We start from the raw sequence: 18,339 nt of genomic DNA on the forward strand, positions 1-18,339 counted from the left end.
TTGCGCGTTTTCTGAATATTGATATAGCTACAAGAATGTTAGAGCCAGGATGCTTGGAAATAAAACAATTCACATTTAGCTAATTATATTACAAAATGTTAAAACTAGTCAAAGGTATTCCAGAAGGTTTCTGCTTCTATCTCCCAAAGACAAGCAAACCTCAAGCAGACACAAACTATGTAAACACTTTTTGGAAGAAACCTGATTGTGAAAGGAGTGTAGGTTTGTGTTATCAGAGTAAGAAATCTAGGTAAAGTGGGCTCTACCAACCCCACTCTCTGGCAAAGAAATCTGCTTGTGCTCTTAAAAATTTAGAGGAAAATGTGTAGTTGGAAATGTTTTAAATATTCTTTTATTTTTTAAATATGGGAATGATAAACACCTTTGTGAAACGCAGACTTGCAAATATGTTAGATAAATGCAAAGCTCCTAATGCCATTGCTGTGTAAATGGTAACATGCTTTATGTTCCACCATGGAATCTAATGACTTTACTAAACTAGTGAGAAACAATTAGAGCTGGCCTAGCACTTCTTGTTCTTTAAACTAAATATTTTTAATAACTTTTAAAAGAGATTTGGCATCCAACAATTTAAAACTACCCCTGCCTCCCCCACCCCCACTGAAATATTGTGACTTTAGTGAAGCATGCACCTGCAAGCAAGGCTTTATGAGCTGCTGAAGAATCTTCCAAGTTCCTTCAAAAGGTGGCTTCTCCTCCACTCGCAAAAGGGTGTGCTCCTCTATCCCAGTCAAGGGTACTTGAGCCTCACAGCTTAGATACTGAGAATACATGGGATACTGTATGTGTGTGTGTGTGTATTGTGATTGCATCTACATAGACGATCAAGTCAAGCATGTGTAGCCTGCGTCTTAACCATTCAGTAGCTGAAGGAAGGGCCTTTAAGTCCATGAGGGAACCATAAAGTCTTTGCCAGTGCGTGCAGCCTGCAAGTATATGACCAACATCTTCTAACTGGCCACAGTGGCAAAATGCGGAATCAAAAAGGCCCCACTGATGATCATTAATAGCACATCTGGTCACTCTGCATCAGAAGCAATTGGGCTTTACTCAGAGATGACGTGAAAGGTCAAAACTAAGGGGCTGGACTGTTGGATCTGTCATGATATAGGCATTCGCTATGTTTTGAAGCTTGATCATGACACCTAGTATGCAACCTGAAGGTGTAGTTCTCTTCTTTTCAGCTTGTTTGTCCCAAATGTCTGAGTGCGTGAGAGATCAGGCTCCAGAATGGAAGATTTGCTATCTTATTACCTGATTTCCTTTCTGTGAGTGACCTCTGTTTCCAGTTTGCCCTACCTAACAAGCTTTTTTGAGTGTCTGTGGGTCTTTTGTGGATCCAGGTAAATGGTTAATATTGTTGAATAAGGCTTTATCATCATGTACGTGTTTAATTTCCTAATCAGAATTTAGCATTTCCTCGCAGCTTTGAAAGTATGAATCTGGGGAAATGGTAAGAAGGGGTGTGGTGAAGTCTGAAGGCCAGTCTGAATGTTTACAGAAGAGATGCAATCTGAATGTCTAATCTGTGGTGAATTCAGTTTAGGGTTGCCAACTGTCTAATCTCACAAACCCAAACACCCTGGCCTGGCCCGGCCCCTTCCCTGAGGCCCTGCCCCACTCACTCCATCAGCCCTCCCTTGGTTGCTCACTCTCCCACACCCTCACTCACTTTCACCAGGCTGGGGCAGGGGGTTGGGTTGTGGGAGGGGGTGCGGGCTCTGGGCTGGGGCCGAGGGGTGCGGAGTGTGGGAGGGGGCTCTGGGCTGAGTCTGGAGCAGGGGGTTGGGGTACAGAAGGTAGTGTGGGGTACAAGCTCTGGGAGGGAATTTGGGTGGAGGAGGGGCTCAGGGCTAGGGCAGGGGATTTGGGGTGTGGGAGGAAGTTTGGGTGCAGGAGGGTGCTCCAGGCTGAGGCAGGAGATTGCGGTGTGATAGGGGGTTTGGGGTACTGGCTCCGGGATGGGGCTCAGAGTTTGGGATGTGGGCTCTGGGAGGGAGTTTGGGTGTAGGAGGGGCTCCGGGCTGGGGTTGGGGTGTAGAAGGGGCTGAGGGGTGAGGGCTCTGGCTGGGCAGCGCTTACCTCAGGTGGCTTCTGGGTGGCAGCACAGCAGAGCTAAAGCAGGCTCCCTGCCTGCCCTGGCCCCGCCCTGTGCCGCTTGTGGAAGCAGCCACCACGAGGGGGGTAGGAGGCTTTGTGCACTGCCCTGCCTGCAAGCACCGCCCCTGCAGTTTCCATTGGCTGCAGTTCCTGGCCAATGGGAACTGCGGGGGAGGTGTTTGCAGGCAGGGGCAGCGTGGAGACTCCCTACCCCCTCACACACACTCCCCTGGGCCACAGGGACTTGCTGGTTGCTTCCCGGAGCGACACAGGGCCAAGGCAAGCAGGCAGGAAGCCTGCCTTAGCCCTGCTCGCCACTAGACTTTAAGCGAGCTAAAATCTCCCGGATTGGCTTCAGTAGCCTCCGGGAGATAGAGCCCGATTCCAGGAGACTCCTGGCAAAACTGGGAGGGTTGGCAACCCTAATTCAGTCATAGAAAGAAAATCATTAGGTAAAAAATGTCTTATTGTATTGTTTAATTTTCACCCCCTGACCAAATGGGAAGAGCGGGGAAATTTGCCAAGGGAAATGCAATAGAATATAATGTAGTAGTTCACTCCATTAACCATCATAAATGGTTGGTTACATTGACACTAGATGGATATTCTGAAAAATGCTAGATTTGTTTCACCGGTGTGTTTCTGTATGTTAAAATTGTTGCATATGTTTTATTATAGTGCTAATAATCCTAAAGGTTTGCTAGAAGTTAGAGAAGCACTGGAAAATGTACATAAAGTAGAAGACCTTCTCCCCATAATGAAGGTAAGTTTTTCAACAACCTTCAGCTCGTGGGTAACAATTTAAATGGACAGTTGTATGTCTAATTTAAAATGAACAACTGTAGGAACTTCGGCTATATTCTAAAGAATTAACATACTAATCAAAATAACTGCAAATCTGCTCATCTAAGGCTTGATCCTTCCCTTAGATGCATGTGATGTGTACCTGAGAAGACTTAATCCAATAATTATTTTTAATTAGTAAAAGAAAAATATGCCTGTAAAAGGGAGAAAAAAATTCTGTGTGTACTGGTTCCTTGAAGCCAGGCTTCCTAGTGATGAGGATTTTTATTTCGAACCTGAATGACTGGCTCATCTTAACTGTGTAAAACATAATTGAACAAACTGAAGAAAAGAGTTTATGGAATTGGAGTTTAGGGAGTATGGAACATTTTTTTTCAGTTCAGGGCCACTGATTTGAATGTGGCCCAGAGCAGCAATGAGCAAAAGTAGTTGCCTGTTAATGGCTGATGACCAACGTGGAATGAACTGGTGGCTTCTACTCTGATCTAGTGGAAAAGTACCAGAATCACCAAACCCAGCTCGCCCCTTCCAATTATTAGCACCCTGTTGGTAGCCTCCATAAAAAGGCTTTGGATTATGTGGCATGGAAACTGAGTTACTCTTTCATCCCTACTAACCATTAGGTCCTTCCAGCTCAGGGTTTAGTTCTAAGATTTTTCAAATAAATCTAATGTTAGTTGAGTATTTAAATCTTTGGGAATATGGCAAGAAGGGCTTGATTTAAAAAAAAAATCTCTAAAATGAACAGAATATAAATAAAATATTCAGACTTGAATAGTTCAGAAAGGAACATTCACACCAATCAAAGCAGGGTAATTCAAACTGATCAGGTATAGATGTCTTCACAGAAGCTTAAACACTGCTACCTAGGCTTTCTGTGTGGTTCTCTGATAAGTGGCGCAAATGTCACCTCCAAGTTACTTTCTTAAAGCATATATTAAGGGTTGTCTGAGGGTTAGGGCAGTTTAAGACCATACCTTTACAGCCCTGTCAGCTCTCAGTCTCCAAGCCGGTGCTCACCTTTTTTTGGAGTGGATTCCAGTAAAACTAAACAAAAGCCTGGGAAGGAAAAATTGAAAGATATTTGATTGTCCTGTACAACACATTATGATATTGGAAATCATAATGTAAGGCCCTCTAAAGCAAAATGGATGCCACTTTTTGCAGAGGTACTTGACAAAAGGAAATGTTATCAGCTGATTTGAAAACACAGATTAGTACAGAGATGACAAAAATATATAACTATTTAAGGAACTGTGAATGATTTAGCTAGAAATAAAGATCTCTTCCTAAGAATTGGCAGCAAATATTCCTGGTCTTCAAAAAACAATGATTTTGATCTGATTTGGATTGCATGTGTACCCTTCTCAATTGTACATATCACATTGGAATGCTATTTCTCAATAAAAGCTTTTAATTTTTTTAAATAATGAAATCCTGTTGGCCAAAACATAATTCCATGGATCATACTATTGTATTTTAAAAGACATGGTTGCAAAAGCCATTCACTCAACAATGGAAATGGAGCAATTGTCTTTAATGCTGCATGGATAAATTGAGAGAGCCAGTTAGTATTTAAGTGGTCTGGTTGTTCAAATAGGTGGGTAACTTTGAATAAAACTTGACTCTTAGCTTTATTTGAATAAAGTTATTGTGGTTTATAATTGTCACATTAGTTGTGGCCTTTGGCCTCAATTTTAAATTTAAATCACTATTTTTTGGCTTTGCAAAATTTGAAAAAGCGTTTTGTTTTGTTTTTCCTTCTGGTGAGGAGAAAACTATGCAAAGAATGTTGAATGAGATTGGCTAACAGTAAAAAATTGTGAGCTATGTTCTGGAATGCAATTCAGAGTAATTCATTTAATTACAAAGTATTAACGTAAAATACAGACTCTACAACTTATATTACTGTTTTCACATAAATATGCCAAATGATAAGTATCATACTGGGGCTTGGGAAAAACATTTGTCTGTATAGTTCTAGCTTAGTCTTTTTTCTTTAAATTTTTTATTTAGAAGACCATAGCTGCACTAGCTATCTCTTGTTAAAACTGTCCTCTAGAAATCAGTGTTACAGAACAGTGGCTAGAAAGCTTATCCTTCTATATTTATTCTAATATGTTTCCTTTTTTCTGAAAGCAGTTTAACAGTAAAACAAGAGATGGGTTTACTGTAAACACAAAAGTCCCTAGCCTCAAAGATCAAGGGAAGGAATATGATGGATTCACAATTACAATAACAGGAGACAAGTACGTTTGCTTTAAAAATTCATATTTTTAATATTCTGATCTTTAAGGAAATGGCAATGAAGAAATGTTGAAGTATGAATTATCAATAGCAATTAATTTCTTGTTCTAGTGGCATTTTGTACTTGTGTGATTGGGCCCTTTGTGTAGATGACTTAGTCTCACTGAGTCTGGAAGTGGTTCTCAAGTGTGCAGCATCTCAGCTGACAGTGACCCTATTATTCAACTCATGCTGTTGAATGCACATTGAAAAGTTTTATCCTTCATAATGGTATCCACAAAATTCTGATCAGCAGAACTGTATGGCTGACAGTTTTGATTCACCAAGCCATCTCCACATGTATAGAGTAAAATGTTTTCTGCTCTGAGGACTTTTCAGTCTACTTCATAAACCATAAAAACAGATCTGAGTGCTCTGAATCAGAATGGATTGGAAATCACCATCATAGTGGATCCATTCTAAAAGTAGGGATGGACAGAACAGGGGTTTTTGGCCTTCTTATTTTACTGAGATTTTTGAGTGTTTTGTGGCGCTTCAGGCAATACCCTACTAGTTAGACTCATGTAATTCCTAGTTGGTAAATTGTAGTGAGGAGGCATTGGGTCCATTACTGGTTGAGATAGTAAATACCCCCTTTGAGAAGCAAGAAGCCAGCACTCCTAAAGAGTGATTTTTAAGCCCATGTTCAAAAGATCTCTATGGTCTGACCACAACAATTCATAATGGGAATTGATAATTTTCTTAGACGTTCTTTCCATTCAGATTACTTAGGGAATCTAAATTCTACACTGTCATTTAAAGTGTTCTACAACCTACTGCAGACATCTTTAGTGTGGAAGGTAGACATTTTACTGAACCCCAGTGGATTTTTCCCTTTTGAATTTTAATCTCTAGACCTTCTGCACATTCATAATATGATGATGCACAAGATAGTTTCATTATATTAGGAAAGTATTTATCTCTGTGAAACTATCACAACTATGAAAATTAAATTACAAGTGTAAAATTTTGGTAAGAATCTGAATTGTTCCACATAAAGACCAAATTTGTAGTAATTAGCACTATTTAGGAAACAATTCCATTTCTGGAGTTTCAAAGTTAACAAAACAAACATGCTGTGGATTCTAAGCAAATAAAACAGACTGAAATAGAAAGGTACCATGAGAGAACATAAGCACGGCCATACTGGGTCAGACCAAAGGTCCATCTAGTCCAGTATCCTGTCTTCCAACAGTGGCCAATGCCTGGTGCCCCAGAGGGAATGAACAGAATAGGTAATCAAGTGATCCATTCCCAGCTTCTGGCAAACAGAGGCTAGGAACACCATCCCTGCCCATCCTGGCTAATAGGTCCATCAGTGGCTATCTTCCATGAATTTATCTAGTTCTTTTTTGAACCCTGTTATAGTCTTGGCCTTCACAACATCCTCTGCAAGAAGTTCCACAGGTTGACTGTGAGTTGTGTAAAAAAATACTTCCTTTGTTTTTTTAAACCTGCTGCCTATTAATTTCATTTGGTGGCCCCTAGTTCTTATGTTAGGAGAAGGAGTGAATAGTACTTCCTTATTTACCTTCTCCACACCAGTTATGATTTTATAGACCTCTATTACATTCCCCCCTTAGTTGTCTCTTTTCCAAGCTGAAAAGTCCCAGTCTTATTAATCTTTCCTCGTATGGCAGCCGTTCCATACCCCTAATCATTTTTGTTGCCCTTTTCTGAACCTTTTCCAAGTCCAATATATCTTTTTTGAGATGGGGCGACTACATCTGCACACAGTATTCAAGATGTGGGCGTACCATGGATTTATATAGAGGTAATATGATATTTTCTGTCTTATTATCTATACCTTTCTTAATGATTTCAAACATTCTGTTCACTTTTTTGACTGCTGGTGCACATTGAGTGGATGTTTTCAGAGAACTATCCACAATGACTCCAAGATCTCTTTCTTGAGTGGTAACAGCTAATTTAGACCCCATCATTCTATATGTACAGTTGGGATTATGTTTTCCAGTGTGCATTACTTTGCTTTTATCAACATTGAATTTCATCTGCCTTTTTTTTGCCCAGTCACCCAGTTTTGAGAGATCCTTTTGTAGCTCTTCGCAGTCTGCCTGGGACTTAACTATCTTGAGTAGTTTTGTATCATCTGCAAATTTTGCCGCCTCACTGTTTACCCCTTTCTCCAGATCATTTTAAATTTCTTGTTTTCATATTGTGTGGATAAATTTTTATTTTCTGAGTAACACCTCTGAAAAGTTACAAAGACAGACAACTTGGCAAAAATAGTAGGCCGAGTAGGGCTCAAATTTAGTTATGGTAAAACAAACATCCTTGAAACTCAGACATTAAGCAGTAACATCCCATTAGAAGGCAAAAATATTGAGAGTAGAACAGTTCATATACCTGTGCTGCACCATATTAGCCAACAGAGACCTCAAGAAGGAAGTGAGATCAGGGATAGGAAAAGCATCCATTGCATTTACTAAACTCAACAGCATATGGAAATCAAAGATATACGGCACCTAAACAAAACTAAGAATTTTCAATTCAAACCTAATCTCATTGCTATCATACAGCTGTGAGAGCTGGAGATCTACTAAAATATCAAACAGAAAACTAGACACATTTTAAAATAAATGCCAACAAAAGACTCTGGGAATTGGTTGGAAAGACGTAGTCACCAACGAAGAGACCTGAGAAATCACCCACCAGCAGCTCATTTCTACCAGAACCAGAAAGCGTTAGACGTATTTGGGGCATCTACTTGTGGTGCCAGCACACACACTCCCCCATGAAGCTGTTAAGTGGAAACCAACTGGTATGAGGAAATGAGGACACCCAAGAGAAACCTTAAAAAGAGCCCTTAGCAGGGAGGGCAGGCTCGTCTATCTCAATACCACAGAGCAAATGGAAGGAGCAGCAAATAACGGTGGTTAATGGAAGAGGCTGGTTTCCACCCTGTCTGCAAACATTGGTGCAGGAAGGGTGTAAATGTAAAAATAAAACTTTAATGCTCTGTCTAAAAAAATCCCCAAAGCCTCTAGACTTCCGTCCATCAAAATATTAGCAATTATTTGCAATTAAAAATTGCAGATAGCACCTACCACTTTGTCAGTAAGAATATTAAAATAAATTCTCTGATGTTTCTATTTCAACCTCAGTGCTTCTTATTTGAGTGGGCAGCAGATTTGTTTTCTTGCTTTAAGTAGGGGTGGTATGGGAGAAGGTTTTGGCAGAAGGAAGAAATATTAGCCTTAACTATCTTGCATTTTTGCACCTCTTTTAAGTATTTGATTAGTTTCTTGACATTTATTCAAATAATCTTTTGTATTAGAGTTGGGAACATATTATTTTCAGTGGAAACTCAGACAACGGAAGAAAGAACACAATTGTATCATGCAGAAATAGATGCATTATATAAGGATCTAACAGCCAAAGGAAAAGTACTAATTCTTTCTGCAGAACTTGGGGTAAGGTTTTTATGGAAGCAACTAATTTGATTGAAGCTAGCATGAATTTTGACCTGATTTAAGGGGCAAATTTTTAACAGTGAGGGTAATTAACCATTGGAATCTTACCAAGGGTTGTGATGGATTTTCCATCACTTGCAATTTTAAAATCAAGATTGGATGTTTTTTTCTAAAAGATATTCTCTGGTTCAAACAGGAATTAATTAGGGAAGTTCTGTGGCCTGTATTATGCTGGAAGTCAGACTGGATGATAACAGTGGTCTCTTCAGGCTGTGTAATCCATGAATTCTCTATATAATTAATTTTTAATATCTATACTATCATTTTTTATTTTTGTCAAAATACATTCCAGTTTACTGTGCGTTCAGATTGTTTGGCACAGTTCCTAAATAAGTAATAACATTCACCTCTTATTGAAATGCTACTAGTAAGAAGAAATTAAGTGAAAGATTACCCTTAAACAATGGAAACCTATTAAGTTGCTCTGCTTTGCTAAGTAATAGTTTAATTCCAAACACACAGCATGAAATGTTCCATAATAAAAATGCCATTATTTTTTTTATCCTGGCTTGCAACCATGGCATATTATTACCATGATGAGCACTATTTAATGTTGTTCATAGACTAGTTCTTGACAGCTAGTTGTAAAATGAGAATTGACATAAATACATGATAAAACAATAGAATTGTTTTCAAGTTGATTGCATTCTACCTGAGAAGCTCGCTGTGCTTTAGATTTATCAGGATCTTTAACATAGCATAATGCCTTAATGCTGGGTGAAATACAATGCTAATTTGTTGTTCAAGCTAGTTCCTTAGCTTGACCTTTTTGAGTTACTTTATCTTCCAATGTTCACAATAGGGATGGTTCAGTTTTATTGAAACTTATGAAATATTTTTCTTAAAAAAAAACAAAAAAAAACAACCCACCGTATTGTTGAGTATATTGTATAATTACTTAATGGAGGGTATTACAAAGTACACTAACATTCTTATATGTTTCTTCATCTCATATCTGTACACTAAAGTATTTTTTGAGCCCCTTCTTGCATTTTTTTTTACCTAGGAGGCAGATGCTGTGTGCAACCTAATCCTGTCTTTAGTTTATTACTTCTATAACTTAATGCCACTCTCAAGAGGATCCAGGTTAGTGACTGATTTTGTGCATTATCTGTCCATCTGCTATTCTATTTTAGTGAATGTGGGATTGTTTATCTGCTTAGTGGATTTGTTAATAAAGGGACTTGTGATAAACTGCAGTTTCTCATGTGTTTCTAGGGTTTCTTATTCTAATGATACTGATAACATTCCTGATGCTGTAGCCCTCAGGAGGCCAAACCTTTATTGACCACTGTGGTCTGTGGTTAATCAATATTAACTAATTTATCAGTCAGTAACCAGTCCATCAATAAGGCTATAGAACTACAGCTCCTCAGTACCTGAATCCCTGATTTTTACTAAGGTGTCAGGTGTCTGTTTTTATCTCTAATTAAAAAAGAATACCTTGAAGTGCTTTTTTAATTTTTAACTAATGAGTAAGAAGTTGAATTTGTGTAATGTAAAATAATTCCAACTGAAAAATATTACGGAAAGAGACTTGTTGCTCTTTATTTTTTAGCGTGATAGCTTATTCGGTGATCATGGGAGCACTGATGGCAAGTGGGAAAGAAGTAGCAGGAAAAATACCAAAAGGAAAGGCAAGTTCTACATAAAAATACACTGGCTCAACCTAGATAACAGAAGTGATACTTCTAAGTATGGAGAAGCAGCTGAAGGAATAAGCAAGGACTCGGTGTGTGTATCAGGTGTTTGTCCATGCTTTACCATGGTGGCTTACAATTTTATAGTGTTTTTTAGGATTCATTGCTTTTTGTGTTTTTTTGGATTCGCAGATGACAACCTGTGATATAAAGTATATTTCAGCATCTATGGTTAGCCCTGAGGCTGCAGCTGTTCCCCTCTGATGTGGACCTTCCCACAGTAATCCATGCCTTTATAACTTTAATGCCAGATCCCAGTGGTGACCTCCTACTTGTGGTTCCCCTTGAAGAAGTCTCTGAAGATTCAGCTTGAGCAGAATGCATATTTTATCTCTGGAGTGCAGTGGGCTCTTATAGGCACGCAATAGTAGTGTTTCCTCTTTGCTTGCAGATGAAGTTCAATGTGGTTGCAATTTACAGAGTTCTAAATGGTCTGAAACACATTTATATGAAAGAGCATCTCATCCCATCTTCTGCCACAGGAGTTATGTATGAACTGCTGAATTACCTTTGCTGGTGGTTCTGGAGTTTAAAGTGTAGTTCTGGTCTGAAAAGTGACTATGTAAAAATGATACCACCTCACTCATCAGATATGTTCCTTTTGTGTAGTTAGTCATAGCTGCTGACTTTACTGACAAAAATAAGCTGCTTCTTTGAGTCGTATCTCTAGGGGGCCACACTCCAGGTGCACATGCACCTCTCGATGCTTTGATCTGAGATTTTTCCACTAGCAGTGCCTGGGACCTCAATCTGGTACTCAATTACAGCAGAACCTCAGAGTTACGAAAACCTCAGGAATGGAGGTTATTCGTAACTCTGAAATGTTTGTAACTCTGAACAAAACATTATGGTGGTTCTTTCAAAAATTTACAACTGAACATTTACTTAATACAGCTTTGAAACTTTACTATGCAGAAGAAAAATGCTGCTTTTAACCATCTTCATTTAAATGAAACGAGCACAGAAACAGTTTCCTTACCTTGTCAAATCTTTTTTTTAAACTTTCCCTTTTTTTAGTAGTTTACGTTTAACACAGTACTGAACTTGCTTTTTGGGGGGGGGTGGGAGGTCTCTGCTGCTGCCTGATTGCATACTTCTGGTTCCAAATGAGGTGTGTGGTTGACTGGTCAGTTCGAAACTCTGGTGTTCACAACTCTGAGATTCTGTTGTACCTTATGAAACATCCATTCGAACCTATGGCAGCCTGTTCTCTGTTCCATTTATCTATGAAAATGGCCTTTTTAGTAGCCATCATGTTTAGTAGCCATGGCCTGTAGAGTTGGGGAGATTGGTGCCTTGATGGCAGATCCTCCCTTTACAGTATTCTTCAAGGATAAGGTTTCTTTACATACACATCCTAAATTCTTATCTAAGGTTCTCTTGGAGGTTCCTTCTTTGCCAATCCGTTCATTTTACCAGTGTTTTTTCCCAAAGCCACACAACTCTGCAGGGGCCTCTTTTAATACCCTGGGTCTTAGAATGGCTGTGGCCTCCTACTTGGATAGGATAAAGCAATTTTGAAGGTTACCCAGGCTATTCATCTCCTTCACGAATAGATCCAAGGGATCCACGATTTCTGCTCAGAGACTATCAGGATGGATATCTGGATGTATCACATGTTATGAGACTGCAGGCTTTCATCCTCTTCAAAGGATGACAGCACATTCTACCAGGTCACAAGCAACATCCACTGCTTTGCTTAAGAACATACCAGTGTGTGAGATGTGTAGGGCTGCTGCGTGGGTTTCAGTACATACATTTTGGAAGCTCTGCTCTTTAATCCATGTCATCAAATCCAATGCAGCTCTGGCTGCTGCAGTACTATCTTCAGTTCTGAGCTCAGTTCCAAAGCTCGCTCCTCCCTCTGGAAGTCACCTGAAGTGGAGCACTCTGAGACACTACTCGAAGGAGAGGAAGAGGTTACTCACCTTGTGCCATAACTGTAGTTTTTTGAGATGTATATCTCTATAGATGCTCCGCTACCAGCCCTTCCTTCACCTCTGCTTTGGATTGTTCTCTGTGGACACATTTGTGTGGAGAAGGAACTGAGGGTGGTTTGTCCACTTCTCTCTACGTTGCCTCGGTGTCCAGCATGAGGAGGCATAGGGCATATGTGCAGGCTGAAGGGGCACTGCTAGTGTACAAATCTCTAATCAAGGACTCGAGAGGTGCATGCTGAATGGGAATTGAGCACCATACGAGGACACATCTTGGACAAACTGCAGTTACTGTGCAAGATGAGTAACCTCTTTTTTTACTGTTAGCACTGCAGAACCAATTCAGCTAAGGGAGAATGAGCTGGATTCTGTTCCTCCTTATGCCTCACCAACAGAATTGTTGACTAAGCTCCAATGAGTTAAAAAAAACCATTGAAGAAAATATTATGCAGGTGTAACCGATAAGAGTTTGGCTTGCAATACCCTTTACTGGCGATGAAGCATGAAAAAGGAAGTACAGAACCTAGCTTCTCTCTTCACTATTGATGAGTTTAGAAGGCTGATAGCAAGAAAAAATTGAGCTAATTCAATATTGAAAATTAAGACAATAAGCAGAGAACAAATAAGAATGGCCATGCTGTGTCAGACCAGTGGTCCATCTAGCCCAGTATCCTGTCTTCTTACAGTGGCCAGTGCCAGATGCTTCAGAGGGAGTGAACAGAACAGGGCAATTTTGAGCAATCCATATCGTTTCATCCAGTCCCAGCTTTTGGCAGTTCACAGTTTAGGGACACCTGGAGCAAGGGGTTGCATCCCTGACCATCTTTTGAACCCCCAATTATACTTGTAGCCTTCATAATGTGCCATGGCAACGAGTTCCACAGGTTGATTTTGCGTTGTGTGAAGAAGTACTTCCTTATGTTGTTTTAAACCTACTGCCTATTAATTTCACTGGGTGACCCCTAAGTATTGTGTTTATGTGAAGGGGTAAATAACACTTTCTCCACACCATTCATGTTTTTATAGACCTGCCATATCCCCTCTTAGCCGTCTCTTTTCCAAGCTGAAAGGTCCCAGTCTTATTAATCTCTCCTCATATGGAAACTGTTCCATATCCCTTCTCTGTACCTTTTCCAATTCTAATATATCCTTTTTCAGATGGGTGACACAGTATTCAAGGTGTGGGCATACCATGGGTTTATATATTGGCATTTTGATATTTTCTGTTGTCTATCGCTTTCCTAATGGTTCATAACTTTGTTAGCTTTTTTTGATTGCTGCCTCACATTGAGCAGATGTTTTCAGAAAATTATCCACAATGACTCCAAGATCTCTTTCTGGAGTAGTAACAGCTAATTTAGACCCCGTCATTTTGTATGTATGGTTGGGATTAGGTTTTAAGGTGTGCATTTCTTTACACTTATCAACGCTGAATTTCATCTGCCATTTTGTCGCCCAGTCATCCAGTTTACTGAGATCCCTTTGTAACTTTCGCAATCAGCTTTGGACTTAACTGTCTTGAGTCACTTTGTATTGTCTTTAGATTTTGCCACCTCACTGATCATCTCCTTTTCCAGATCATTTATGAATATATTGAACAGCATAGGTCCCAGTACAGAGTCTTGGGGGACCTTGCTATTTACCTCTCTCCACTGTGCAAACTGACCATCCATTCCTACCCTTTGTTTCCTATCTTTTACTTATCCATGAGAGGACCTTCCCTCTTATCCCTGACTCCTTAGTTTGCTAAAGAGCCTTTGGTGAGGGACCTTGTCAAAGGCTTTCTGAAAATCCAAGTATACTGTATCAGCTGGATTACCCTTGTCCACATGCTTGACACCCTCAAAGAATTCTAATAGAATGTCACTGCCAGTTCTAGTCACTTCAAAGTGAACTATACTTTGAATTTTCAATGTCCAGGAGCAAGTCTTTCTCAGTGGAGGGCCAATTACTAAACTGTTCTTTCCAGCAATCCGCCGGAGCATGAATTTGGTAAGCTTCAGGGCAGAGTGCCAAATGTATTTTTCTGAATAGTTTTTTGATTGACCTTTATGAGATGAAATAGGGCCATGGTGGACAACCTGCGGCCCGTGGGCCTCACGCAGCCCATCAGGGTAATCTGCTGGCCGGCCGCAAGACACTTGTTTACATATACGTCCACAGGCACAGCCGCCCGCAGCTTCCAGTGGCTGCGGTTTGCCGTTCCCGGCCAGTGGGAGTTTCGGGAAGCTGCATGGGCCACAGGGACATGCTGGCCGTCACTTCCTGTAGCTCCCATTGACCGGGAACGGTGAACTGTGGCCACTGGGAGCTGCGGGCGGCCGTGCCTGCGGACAGTCAATGTAAACAAACTGTCTCACGGCCCACCAGCAGATTACCCTGATGGGCTGCGTGCGGCCCGCAGGTTGCCCACCACTGAAATAGGGTGTAGCACTTTGACTGGCTTTTACTGATGTTGCCCAGATGTCTTGGCTATGTTTAGTAGTATACATGTCAAAATTACGAAAAAACCCACCCTTAAATCATAGTTCTTACTAATGCTAAACTGGCGTTCAGAAATACATAATGGGAAGAATTAGATTGATACAAAATGCTAGAAAAGCCCAGTATTATCCCAGATTTCTGGCATTACTGAATTTCTTCAGTAGGCCATCCACTAATACCACAGAACAAACATCCAGCCTTCCAATTTTTATTTATTAATGGGGAATGCAATCTATTGTTTTAAAACCACCCTTGATTTCATAATGTTATGGCATTTAATCACTTGTGTCCATTAATTCTGATTAAGACATCAGAAGATATGCTAGATTCCACTGCAAAAGGATGAGAACGTTGGTGACAACATAGGTACTTCTCTAATTCCATGGGTTTAGTCTTTTTTAATAGATTAGGAAAGGCATTGGTCATTCTCATGGATGTACTAACAATAAGTTAGCACTTTTCAAAATGCCATACTATCTTACTCCTTTGTAATTATTTGTTGATGATCTGTTTTGTTTCAGTTGGTTGATTTTGAAGCCATGACAGCACCTGGTTCTGAGGCCTTTAGCAAAATAGCCAGAAGCTGGATGAATCTCCAAAGGTAAATGTCTTGTCAAAGAAAAAAAATTCAAAATTCTTATATGCAGACTTAAACAAAATGTATACGTGTATGTAAAACAAATATGACCTGTGATAGTCCTTAGTAAACCATAAATGTTAAGATGATCATGCTTCCTCTGAGCCAGTTTATTGTACTACAGCCTATCATGATAAAATTCATTCTAGTGCACAGGGCATGCACAAGGCCATATGTACCAATGAAAATCCACTTAATGCCTATGCTAAAGGTTAATGTGGTACGTATAGCCTTGCATAGACCCTCTGTACTGCGGTGAATTTCACCATTGGTTATCAGCAGGATATTAGAATTGTTAAATTGTTTAAACTGTAACTTAATACAGATTTTTTTAAAAAATTGCCACCAGCTAAATACCCTATAGCACTTGTGCATAGTAAAATTAGTGACTTTCAATGTTAAGTTTAAATAATAAGTCATGGGCCTGCCCAGCAGTCTAGAAGTAGTATAAGGTGTTGAAGCACACAAAGGGATAAGAATTTGGGTTTGGTAGCACCCGGGGGGAAAGTGAGTCACTACTGATCCATCCTACTTTGGCTAATTCACGTGGCACTGGAGGGATCCACATCTAGCTCATTTCCTGGAAGTTTTCTGCAATACCAGGCCTCTGAGGGCATTTATGGTGGAGAAATTAAAAGGAGTTAAAAATGTGAATGTTTTTAGTGCAGAATGAAATCTAGTGTTTTAAAACTACCCTTTATTACGTAAATATATTCTAGTGTGTGTGTATCCAGACATATTTACAATGGAGTACACACATTCATTCCTTGTAAATGGGTGTTCCCATCACAAAACTGTCAGAAACTTGGCACTAATTGTCCCTTTGTGGTCATTCTCAGTACAAAAGCAACACTTTGAATGGGCTGGAGACTGAAATAGGTTCCTAAACATTCCTAAAGGTGGTCCGTCTAGGTCAGGATTAAGGCACTTTGTGGGGTAGTTTAAGGAAATCCTGCACTGCTGCTCTGTGCTGTACCTCTTCTGTTGATAGCTTAACTTAATTATCTATGGTTGTCAGCCTGCTAACTTTCACAAGAACTATATTCTATTTAAATGAAGGAAAGCATAAACATTCAGGTACATTAATTTGAATCTGAGACTGATTGCACTTTCAGATAATAAATGTATTTGTAAGTCAAACAATTTCAGTTTCCTTATATAAAGGAAAGGAATACATTAAATATACTGCATTGATGCAACATTGAAGCAGACCATATTTTGTTGCATTTTTTTAATTGAAACCACACAAACTTTGACTTTATCGTCTTGTATACATATTATGGTATTAAAATTAATACTCGTGTGCAAACTGTAAATGTTCATTTTGCAATTTTTAATCTCTCACACATTTCATTAATGTATTATTAAAGTATTAAAACAAGTGTTGACACCACCTTCACTATGAAGAGTAATGCAATGGTATATCAGTTTGGAGTGGTTATTTTACAAAATGAATAATGGTTGTTAGAGAAGTAAATCTTAGTTCATCCTAATTATTGCAATCCCAGAAGGCTCCTTTATATTGTGATTAGCTCATTCTCCATGCTGAGGCTACTTGCCGAGGTGTGAGTCATGGTGAGCAAAAGATCTGAGCAACAAACTCCTGACCAAGATTGCGCCCTAAATCAGTACAGACTGAAACTTTGTCCTTGAAGTAAATTTTTAAACTCTATTGCAGTTTAATTTTGTTCTCTTTTTCAGTATTTCTCCTTCTTACAAGAGTCTTCCATCAGTATCAGAGAGTTTTCCAACGTTAAGAACAATGATTGAGGTGCTAAATGCAGATTCTTCTCATTGTCTTAAAAGAACTATAGTTGCTGTGTAATTTATACAAATAAAGGGCCAAGACCTCTTGTTTTGTAAATTATTTTTGAAAAGGAAAAATTATGAATAAACTGGGTCCTTTGTTACTTTTGATACAATTTTTGATAAATGTAATGCTTGAACCATTTTCTTTACCTTAGGGGCTCTAAACAAACGGGAAAATCTTTGTTTGATTGAAAATATACGATGAATGTTTCCATGCATAATTTAATGCCACTGCTTTCCGAATAGAAAATTTATTTCAGTGACCAAACCTAAGGGTGATATAATATAATTGAATGGGAACTACTTCGAACCTGCTGCAGATATGGATTTTGTTCTTAAAGAATGTTTTCCTTAATGCACTTTGAAAATCCCATATCTCCTCCGTCTTTCAGTCATATGTCTTCAGGTTCTTCAAAACAAAAAATTTAACTGTGAAAACTTTATGAACCATACCTATGTGTATAATGCATAAAAACACACGTTACATAATGTTGTCTTATGAAGAAGTGTTTCAAATACCTGTTTGACAAATAATGTCAGGAACACTTGTAAAGAAATTGGTTTCAGGAAAACAAACTTTGGAAATAAAAATAAACAAATGATATGCTTAAAATGAGCCTTTTCTGGTGAGCAAATGACAGACTTATACTGGTGGGCGTTGTTACTTGCAAGTGAGGCTGGCATGCTGCTGTTGGGTTTCTTGATGGGGAGGGCACCAATAGATTGTGAATGTACTGGGAGAGCCACCTGGAATGGTACTGAGGCTGGTTTGTCAGATGGTGGTAGGGAGGGACAGCATCCTGGGGAAACTCAGAGCTAGTTGGTAGCCCATCAGGCTGGCCTGGCTCAACTCAGGCAGTGAGGGTGACACCACAAACTGTATTCTATTGAAAGAGGTGGATTTTCTTTCAGGCAGCAACAAAAGTGACCACCACCATTTGCAGGGAGTCCCAGTAAATTGTGGCTTATCTTCAGAATCAGGGGGACCTCTGTAGCCTATGCAGATTCTGTCTCCTGAGTGATCTTGGCAGCTTTTGTGAAGTAGGTCGTTTCAGCCACAAAATCTC

General features: G+C 39.5%; 1 protein-coding gene across 2 annotated transcripts in view; it reads left to right on the plus strand.

The window, feature by feature from the left end:
* TTC13 (tetratricopeptide repeat domain 13) overlaps positions 1 to 17,999 on the plus strand; it is an 83,535-nt gene extending 65,536 nt beyond the window's left edge. Inside the window, exons 17-23 of one of the 2 annotated variants that reach the window (XM_074947023.1) lie at positions 2,800 to 2,884; positions 5,068 to 5,174; positions 8,510 to 8,645; positions 9,712 to 9,791; positions 10,264 to 10,342; positions 15,348 to 15,427; positions 17,165 to 17,999. In XM_074947023.1, the coding sequence (XP_074803124.1) occupies positions 2,800 to 2,884; positions 5,068 to 5,174; positions 8,510 to 8,645; positions 9,712 to 9,791; positions 10,264 to 10,342; positions 15,348 to 15,427; positions 17,165 to 17,288 (691 nt within the window). In that variant the 3' untranslated portion in view covers positions 17,289 to 17,999. Of the gene's footprint in view, positions 1 to 2,799; positions 2,885 to 5,064; positions 5,175 to 8,509; positions 8,646 to 9,711; positions 9,792 to 10,263; positions 10,649 to 15,347; positions 15,428 to 17,164 lie in introns of those variants that run through there. The other variant, XM_074947024.1, reaches the window with a different exon arrangement.
* The last annotated feature ends 340 nt before the right edge of the window (positions 18,000 to 18,339 follow it).

Source organism: Natator depressus, chromosome 3 (assembly GCF_965152275.1).
Source record: "Natator depressus isolate rNatDep1 chromosome 3, rNatDep2.hap1, whole genome shotgun sequence".
Taxonomy (NCBI): domain Eukaryota; kingdom Metazoa; phylum Chordata; order Testudines; family Cheloniidae; genus Natator; species Natator depressus.